The sequence below is a fragment of the Zea mays genome, chromosome 1, assembly GCF_902167145.1.
Source record: "Zea mays cultivar B73 chromosome 1, Zm-B73-REFERENCE-NAM-5.0, whole genome shotgun sequence".
Taxonomy (NCBI): domain Eukaryota; kingdom Viridiplantae; phylum Streptophyta; class Magnoliopsida; order Poales; family Poaceae; genus Zea; species Zea mays.
The window spans coordinates 70,128,500-70,138,588 of NC_050096.1; the positions used below are offsets into that span (position 1 = coordinate 70,128,500).

At 49.8% G+C, this 10,089-nt stretch overlaps 1 protein-coding gene across 2 annotated transcripts; it reads right to left on the reverse strand.

The window, feature by feature from the left end:
* Positions 1 to 451: 451 nt before the first annotated feature.
* Positions 452 to 1,186, reverse strand: LOC100280925 (uncharacterized). Of its 2 annotated transcripts, none has more exons than NM_001153845.1 (2): positions 1,064 to 1,186; positions 452 to 943 (listed from the first exon to the last, which is right to left on the reverse strand). In NM_001153845.1, exon 2 carries the CDS (start codon positions 883 to 885, stop codon positions 625 to 627), a length of 261 nt encoding a protein of 86 aa, NP_001147317.1. In that variant the 5' UTR covers positions 886 to 943; positions 1,064 to 1,186; the 3' UTR covers positions 452 to 624. The 2 variants fall into 2 exon arrangements, with proteins under 2 accessions (NP_001147317.1, NP_001335882.1); NM_001348953.1 differs by having other exon boundaries at positions 452 to 877; positions 1,064 to 1,177.
* Between the last annotated feature and the right edge of the window lie 8,903 nt (positions 1,187 to 10,089).

A 10,089-nucleotide genomic window follows, 5' to 3' on the forward strand; every position in this document is an offset into this window, starting at 1 on the left:
GCCGGCCCGAGGCACGATCCATTTAATAGTGTCTGGACCAACCCGACACAAGCGTTGTGCGGTGCTTGGGCCGTAGCCTCGGCCCGTAGTGCTGGTCCGACACGATTATTTTTTATTTTATAAAAAAATATATATACATATGTACAATTTATATTCAATATTATAAACATCTGAGCATTATGTTCTACTGGTTAGACAGCTTCGCCCAGTGTCTTCAAACCCCACCTTTTGCACGGCTTTTTTTAAATTTTACGCTGATTTAACCAAATGGCCCGACGGGCTGACCTGACACGGTCAGCAGGCCGGTGTGCCGTGCCTGCGGCGTTGGGCCTAGCGGACCCGACGCCGTGCCTGCGGCGTCGGGCCTAGCGGGCCCGTGTCGGGTCGTCGTTTGGTCGTCTATATGAAGAGGTGTGGTTTGAGACGTGGAGGTTGGCTGCGTAGAGGGGAATGATCGTTGAAACTGGTACTTTAATTATAGTAAGTATGGAAATGCGCAGTGTTTATTTTACAGCATATATAATCCACGTGATAGATGCTGACGGTGGTCAGCTGACGACTGATTCCAGCAAGGTGCTCATTAGCCCATACGCCTGTTTGATCTGCTGCTGCTTCCGAAGGAGTTTAGTTGTGGTGGTGGACGTGGATCAGCCGGTTCCGCAGGTCGACCACGTCCACCTCTTCGAACCGGTTCTCTGGGATCCAGCAGCCCGTCTTGGGGTCCCTCATCCAGAACTTGTCCTGCTTCGTCTTGTTGTTGGTCGCCCCCGACGCATCCGCTGCCGCGACGACGCCCGCTTTCGTCGCCGCCGCTGCAGCAGCGGAGGCTTGAGCATTCACCGCCATCGCGTGCTGGACGCTGCCGTAGCTCCGCCGGCTGTGCATGCAGGCACGCACGTCAAATGCATGAACAAGCGCGCGCGATCGATGCTAATGAATTTGGCTGGCCAAATTGGAGAGAGAGAGAGAGAACTGATGATGTCCATGTGCTAAACAAGTAAAACGACGAAATGAAATCCGTATATACACACGCACACATATATATACGTACTGAAGGAATTACCTGACCAGGCCGGACACGAAGCTGCCTATCTTGGACATTGTCACAGTAATCCAGGAGACCTAGCTACAAGAAGCTAGCTGGCCTGCCTATCTCTCTCTGTCTAGGTTGTGAGCTGAGGCAGCTGGGGCGCTGTGGGGAAGATGAGCATTCTATAACCGGTGAGGGAGTGGCACATGGAATCTAGGAAGAGGTCGAATCTTCGCAAAAGCTTTGGACGACAAGGGGAATTCTTAGTTATTCCATGTTCGATCAGCTGGCCTAATTTCTGGTGAATCGGTACCTCCAGCTAAGCATGGCGAACATGTTGCGTTTACTTGACTCGGCCTCGATCCGGGGGTAAGGCTGGTTCGTTTTACCTTTAATCCATGCATATAGATTAGGTGGAATTGAGTGAGTTTAAATCTTAAATAAATTAAAATCTTTCAAAGAAAATTCTAATCTCTTCAATCCAGATAGGAATAAATGAACAAGTCCATTAGTGACTTTGATTTGCATGTCATAAGCAACCGAAACGTGAACCTCGACCACGCATGCCATGCCTAACCGCATTGCGCCTGCGATGATATCGGGCGAATATAATGATGCCGCCTGTGTAGATCGAGCGACTTTACGTAATAATAATAAGGCGAAGAATGTGATGCCTTCAGATGGCTACCTCCCTCCCTTTTTCATATGGAGACTTGGAGAGACCTGCTCCAAGACAAGTCAATAACGCTACTTGAAACGCTCACCATGCACACGCACACACTACCGGAAAACGCTCACCACTTGCCAAAGAAACTCTTTGAGTGCCAAACATAAAATGCTCAGTAAAAGAAAACACTTAGTAAAAAGCTTATTTGTCGAGTATTTTTTTTGCACTCTGCAAAAAATTCTTTGCCGAGTGTTTTCTTTTTATACTAGACAAAGACAATTTTTAAATCATAGTTTAAAGCAGTAAATTAATTTAAATGAAAAAGTTTTAAATACAAAATTGTATAACTCATCAAGTTGTACAATTTTTATTTTGGTCATTTCTTCGTATGACAAAGTAAAAATAAATTTATACACAAAACTTACATATATCTTTTGTAGTTTATGAAACTACAAGAGAGACGTATAAGATTTGTGAACAATGTTAAAACCATCATGTTTGATGAGCAAATGTCACACCCGGATTTAAGGGATCCAGGCGCGTCTCAAATGTGTGATAGGATCAAGCCTCACATGTATGATGACTCATGGTATAAAAATCAATGTCACATATTTATTATATAATATAATAGGGGTTCTGCACAAAATAGCTAAATAAATACATTATATGACAACAAAGATACTCCACAACCATAACTGACTGGGAGACGATGACCTAGACCTTTTCGAACTCATCATAACATCATTCATGCTCCTCATCTTGCAATACATGTTCTTGACCTGGTGTGAGTTTAGCAAGAGTGGTCTCACATACATTCATCGCTCAGCAAGTGTGGAAAAAAGTGTAGTGTAAGCCTTATCAAGGAAAAAGGGTAAGGCTGAGCATTGATTTTAATAAGTTGATCAAAATTTTAGTAGCAATTATTAAGTATAAGTATATATCAACCCAATTAAATAAGAGATCACAATTATAGTAAATCCAACAATGCAATGTAAATGACAAATTAAATTTAATTCCATAAAATAATGATGCGAGAGTTCTGAGCCGCTCATGACCGTGAGCACGACTGATATACTAGTTTTACACTCTGGAGAGGTTGCGCATCTTTAACGACAAGTTGTGTTACCCTCTTGCCAAGGGGTCTAGAAATCCTATTCATATCTACCGAGGAGACGAGGCAGGGTAGCACTATGAGGCCTTTTCAAAGTTCCACTAGTTTGAGAAAACCAGCACGATTTTAGACAAAAGAAAGCATAGGAATCCCTCGTCCGAACAGCTATCACAGACAATTCGACCCAAGAACCTCACTATACTCTGCAACGATTCACTTCCCGCTTGCCTCTTTCGGGTAAGGTAATCTCTCCTTAGCTTTACTAATTAATTAGCCAAGGGCGTCCCATTCCACCCTTGTGGTAGCACTATTTTCTCAGGTTAAGCTACATGTTCCAATTAACACAATAATCTTATCATGAATAATGAAGAATCCATTGGCAATAATAATAGCGCATGATCATATTTAATATAGCATCAATTCCAAAATTACGTAGAGCAATAGAAAAACTACCCAATAGGTTATCGGTATGCAAGGTATAGGGTCGACAAAACTGGATAACCTATTAGGTCCCATCAGTTTAACCTAACTATGGCACGATGATTAATAGAACATTATTAGGTCAAAGAAAGTGATCAAGGACACAACTTGCCTTTTTTGCAACTCCAATTACTTCTCCAATTGTAGCTTCAGGTTCCTCGTGACATCACTTTACTCGTAGCAGTATATACAAATAAACAAATAATAAATATGATAAAATTATACTAAAACACGAGAACAAACTACGTAAGGGGCGTCCCTTCAAGGTCTCCCTTCCTTCTCGAGGCACCCCTGAGGCCTCTCGGAGCTAGGTATATATGGGGTGTATCGAAGGACGAGGAAAAGAGGACGACCATCGCCATCATAGCTATGTCGGTTCTTCGCGATCATGGCGTCACGCTGGCGGGTGTGATCGGGAATTACATCCGCAGGGGGTGGCTCCCCTCATGGCCAGGCAGATGTCGCTATACAATATGACCACTGAGGCCCCATCAGAGGGTACACAGCTGGGCGCCCCACCCCCCAGCAACACGGAGATTGTTCGCTGGCTCACGGAAGCCATGGAGGTTCACAAAGGTGCAGACAGGGCTGTCATCTCATACGTTTTCCAGATTCTAGGTTGTCCCCCAATGCATCCCGAGCTAGGCTTGGTGGAATTTGTGAGTCCATCTAGTTCCCATCCTTTCCCTTTTCTATCTCTATTTTTTACCAGTTTCGTGTCCTCTGATCCTCCTTCTCTCCTCTTCCAGCCTTCCTCTCTGGTGCTGCGGGACGACCTCGTTCCTTTGCTGAGAAGCACGACAGAGAAGGTAGCAGATCGTGCACGGGCGGAGTAGCAATGGAAGGACAAAAGAACCAGGGTGGAGAAGAGTAGGCGAAGGACCGAGCGCTAGATGCACAGGGACTGTGGCGTCGAGATTGACTGAACTGATGAGGATGGGGATGACGATGCTACGGTGCAGGCTCTGAGCTTTGGGCCATTCCTGATGCCTCCCTTGACGCATCAATGGTTGATTCTGTTCTGGCCTTTCCTCGCGAGACGGTGAGTACTTTTCCCATCATGGAGGAGGCTGACGTCTTGGAGCTCCCTACCCTTTTTCCAGGGCCGATGGCCCTGGTGTTACTCGCCCTTCCGCCTACCGAGCCCTCGTCCGACCGACCACTTGGGTGACTTCTGGGGGAGCTCTTCTGCCTCGGGCTTCTCGGAGGTCCCGACTGACACAACTCTGGGTACGCTCGTGCTCGCTATGACATCCCAGTTTTCACTCTAAAGGTTAGTATAGAAAACCTAGTTACCTAACCCGTTAAAACCCTGGCATCATGACATTTTTCTTTTGAAACTCGCTCATATGCATGGTTGATGATTGTTAGAAGCACCTCACATAACTACTTTCACCTAGTAACAAATAAAAAGAATTTATTTTTGCACATAGAAAATCACACACACACAAATAGAGAGAGAAGAAGAAAAGAAAATGGAGAAAAAAGAAAAGGAAACCCCCTCGCCCTAGACCGATTTTGGCCTAGAGTCCCGCGCTCGCGTCCGCCTCCCTAGCCCATCTTCGGCCCACGTTTACACGCTCCCGCGCCCCTCCCTCTTGCTTCCAACCCGGCCCCACATGTCATCACTCCCCCCTCTCGAGCTTACATTTGGCCGCACCATCACCGCCGACTCCATCCTCCTCCTCGATGATTACCACAGAAAATTAGGCGTTGCCCGTTGTACATGTGAACATGCATGCTAGCACCGTACTTCATCTCTGTGGCATCATGTGACCATTGTATCTTCCATCCCCACCCCCTGTTCACCGCCACTCTCCCCCACTCACCAGAGTCCAGCTAGCCACCGTTTCCTCTCCCCACGCGGATCACCAATAAAAGGGACACCCAGAGCTCCTCTCCAGCTCCCCTCCCCTCCCCTCTCTTCCCTTGAGCTCGATTCGAGCTATAACCACCGCTGCCTCATCTCCGGTGAGAACCTCACTACCCTCCCTCCTTCCCTTGGCACTTAGAGTCAAATTAAGCCATCCCTATTGCTTTGCCAGCTTCACACGGTCACCATTCACCCATTCTCGACCCTGATCACCTTCCATCACCCCATCGGTGACCTCCACACCATGGCGGCGATCCTCCCCTGTGGGGACGGATATCCCCCGGGTCCACTAGAAGGCAAGAAGGCCTCGCGAAAGGCTTTGGGTCCATTGTCTCGCAAGGCTGTCCCTTTGTGGGCCAGGGAAGAACTGCTGGCAGAATGGGCCGGCGCAGGGAACGAGCAGACTTGGGCCCAGGCGGCTTGCCGGATTTAAGTGTTATCCACAGCTCTGATTCAATTCTCCCACGCGACACCCTTGGGCGTCAGAACCAAATGAGGATAAGTCGGCAAGATTGTAGGAAGATAAGTTCAGTCGGTTCACTATTACTTAGGTATACATCGTTATCATGCACGCATGTAGTGCCCCACGGTCGAATATATAAGGCCTAGGGGGTACCCCCATCATTTCCAAGTCATTCATCGACCATCTACTTAGCTCACTAGCTTTCTCCATACTGGAGATTTCCCTTGTAACCCACCACATAAAGATCCACACCAGGAAGTAGGGCATTACGCATCTCAAAGCAGCCCAAACATGTAGAAAATCGTCTACCGTCTCTCGTGCATCTCGCACGAACCACTGAGTTACAGTCAACAACACCGTCCTACCCAAAAGCACCTCGAGGGGTAACCCCGGGTGCACGGTCGGGCTCCAAACACCAACAGCTGGCGCGCCAGGTAGGGGGTGTGTCGTTGATACAAGCTAGCTCAATGGTTGTCACCTTCTAATGCAAGATTGCTCTCCGCCCTGGATTCGTATTCTACTTCGGGACCATCCCGTCCATAGTAGACGAGAAGGGAGTTCTGCACCGCATAGTGGATCCATCGGAGAAGAAGCCTTCCTCGGAAATCTCCGAGAAAGCTGGAACAAGGCAGCAGATAGCGCAACCTCCCGTGCCCCAGGTAAAGAATACCTTCTGCAAGTCGAGAGCCAGGAATTCACTTACCCGAAGAACCCCGTTGTCCACCTCATCCACAGAGGGGTGGACACGGATTACGAGGAAAAAAAAGAAGCAAGCGGGATTGGGGGCCATCAAGTTGTCCTTCCGACACCTTCGCCCTCAAAGAAGGACGGAAAGAAATTCATCACCACAGCAACTCCTTTCTACCCCAACGTCCTCTTCATCGGGGGGAGAGTAGAGTCATCTCCCATCTCCGACGATGAGCCAACCATGCCAGGGGAAGAACCTCCTCAGCGAGAAGCTCGGCGATGGAGGAACCGATGCCGAAATATTCGGCGACATCACGAAGCTGGGGAGCGAGACCCAACACAGCCTGTATCCCGTGATGAAGTCTCGGAAGTAGGAGAAACTCCTGACGAGCGAGTCTTTAGAGAAAGGAGGAAATCTCGCCGACGTGATCGCCGACAAGCTCAAGATCGAGATCGAGAGCAAGCTGAGCAGGATGCGAGGTTACGCCGAGAGAACCCTCTCTTCGCGCGAAACCTGAACCCTGACTTCGCTCGTGCAATGAACACACCGAGTGAAGTCGGAGGAGTGTTGGCTCGGATAGCAGATGGCCTCCCCCAGACTCTAGATGCTGAAGGCTTTCGGCGGCTGCTCACTCGGGCAGCTAATAATCTTCTACCCTCGCTCATCCCCCGAGCGATCTACGGCACGCCATCAACAGTCGGTGAGATGCACGGAGCTCCATCAACGCTTCGCGTGAACGACAACATGAAAATGAGATACGACGCCGAGAGGAGTATGATCAGGACCATGGTGTCCCCGCGCGAAGTCGCGCCACCGGAGTTGAGTCGGCAACAACTTCAACTTGTGGAACGACCTGGGGACGATCGAGACGGCACATCAGCAACTCCCCTCCCCGGGACCGGCACCACAACCGTCGACAGGAGGACACATGTGGAGTATCTGCGCTTACTCCGCGTCTCGGGGCCATCCAGTGGCCCCCAAACTTCAAGGTCTCCAACGTCGACAAATACGAGCCTAAGTAGGACCCAGGAGGCTGGTTGGCCGTCTATACAACCGTCGCTCGGGCCGCTGGGGCAACTAAAGACGTGATGACTGCGTACTTGCCCATCGTTCTCGGGCAGGATGCATTGCAATGGCTACGACACCTACCGCGACACTGCATCGACGATTGGAGCGACTTCAGTCGGCGCTTCATCGCCAACTTTCAGTCCCTCTCCGACAAACCAGCGCAGCCATGGGACCTCAAATCCATTAGGCGTCGGGGCGATGAAACACTTCGGTCGTACCTCAAGAGGTTTCAGACCATGAGAAATCGCATCCCCGAGGTCACTGAGGCAGCAGTGATTAAGGATTTCTACCGGGGATCTAATGACTCAGCCTTCGTCTGAGCCATACTGCAGAAGGCGCCGACCACCTCCGAGCAGCTGTTTCGGGAAGCGGACCTCTACATCACCGCTGACGAACGGGCTCAGGACCTCATCGGGGGAGCGAACCCTGCTCCGCCTGCACCACGGCGCAACGCGAACCAGCAACCCGACAAGCGTTGGGAGAAGAGGCTTCGTGAAGAGGTCCACGCCGCTGGACCACCCGTCTATCGTGCCCGAGGTGCACCCCGCGGAGGCGAGCGGACACTGGACGACAACCTTGATGCCCAGTGCCTGTATCACAAGGATAAGCGCCACACCTTGCGGAACTACAGAGACTTCAAGCATTCTGTCGGGAATGGCCGACCGTTCCAGCCTCTACCACCTCCTCCACCACGAGGAGGGCCTGGCGAGCCCCGGCGACCTCAGCAACAGGAAGGGGGAGGAGATGGAGCATTCCCGCGCGTCGACGGGGAGGTCAACGTCATCTTTGGAGGACACGGGTCACGGGAAAACAAAAGGCAGCAGAATCTCAACGACCGACAGATACTGGTGGCAACCACCAGTGCCCTCGCCCCATATCAGTGGTATGAATACCCGATCACCTTTACCCAGGTGGATCAATGGCTCAACTTTGATCATCCGGGCAAGTACCCGCTCCTCGTCAATCCGGTGATTCGAGAGAGCAGGGTAAAGAAATTATTAGTGGACGGGGGAAGCAGCATCAACATCACCTTCCCCCGGACGCTCTTAGGCTTGGGGTGGCACTCAAAGAACTCCACGAGTCAGACACCCCTTTCTTTGGCATTGTGCCAAGGAGAATACCCGCTTGGACACATCTACATGCCCGTTACCTTTGGAACTCCGGAGAACTACATAACCGAGTTTCTGAGGTTCGAGGTGGCAAGTTTTGACTGCGGATACAACGCCATCATCGGCAGGCCAGGATTGGCAAAATTCATGGCCATTCCGCACTATTCGTATATGATATTGAAGATGCCAGGGCCACAAGGGATCATCACCGTGCGCGCTGACTTCCAAGGCACCATGGAATGTTTTTGAGGAGCTATCCAGACGGCCCTCACTACTAAACCACCGACGACCTCCTCCGCACAGGCAAACACAAAGCCTGAGGGAGACCTCGCAGTACCTGTGAACGAAGCTCAAGCCGTGACCTCTATGCGGCCGACTGAGGAGACAAAGAGGATCAACCTGGGGTTCGCTGATGAACGCAAGACTACCATCATCAGCTCCAGCCTTGACGACAAATAAGAAAGCACGCTCGTCCGGTTCCTGCAAGATAACCGAGACGTATTCGCATGGCAGCCTGTGGATATACCGGGAGTCCCGAGAGAACTGGTCGAGCACAAATTGAAGGTCTATCCCCAAGCAAGGCTGATTCGACAAAAACTGCGTCGTTTCACGCCTGACAAAAGATAAGCTATTCGCGCCGAGTTAGCTCGCTTAGTGGCAGCAGAGTTCATTAGAGAAGTACTGCATCCTGAGTGGCTAGCAAATCCTGTTCTTGTACTCAAAAAAATAAAGTGGATTGGCGCATGTGCGTCGACTATACAGATCTCAACAAATATTGTCCAAAGAATCCATTTGGACTCCCTAGAATAGATCAGGTGGTTGATTCGACCGCTGGATGTTCTATGTTGTCCTTCCTAGACTGCTATTCTGGATACCATCAGATCAGCTTAGCAAAAGAAGATGAGGAAAAAATGCATTCATTACCTGTTTGGAGCTTTCTGCTATACCTCCATGTCGTTCGGCCTCAAGAACGCGGGAGCGAGTTACCAGAGTGCTATTCAAACATGCTTAGCTGATCACTGGGGCAAGCGGGTAGAAGCCTATGTCGATGACGTGGTAATCAAAATAGAAAACTCAGAAAACTTCATCGAAGATTTACAGCTGGTCTTCAACAGCCTGAGGCGATACTGGTGGAAGCTCAATCCAGAGAAATGTGTTTTCGGAGTACCAGCAGGGAAGTTACTCTGATTCATTGTGAGCCACCAAGGAATCAAAGCCAACCCGGAAAAAATCGAGGCCATCATGAGAATGGAAGCGCCACGATCACATAAGAAAGTACAAAGGCTTACTGGATGCATGGCAGTTGAGCAGGTTCATATCAAGGCTGGGCGAGAAAGGCATGCCATTCTACAAATTGCTAAAGAAGGTGGACAAGTTTTAGTGGACCATAGAAGCACAGGAAGCTCTAGAGACACTGAAAAAGTTCCTGACTATGCCACCAGTACTCAAGCCACCACGCCGAGCCATGCCAAATCAGTTGGCAGAAGATCTGTTGTTATACATCTCCTGCACGACTCACGTGGTGAGCACCGCGTTAGTAGTCGAGCGGGTGGAGGAAGGACATACATATCCAGTACAACATCCGGTCTACTTCATCAGC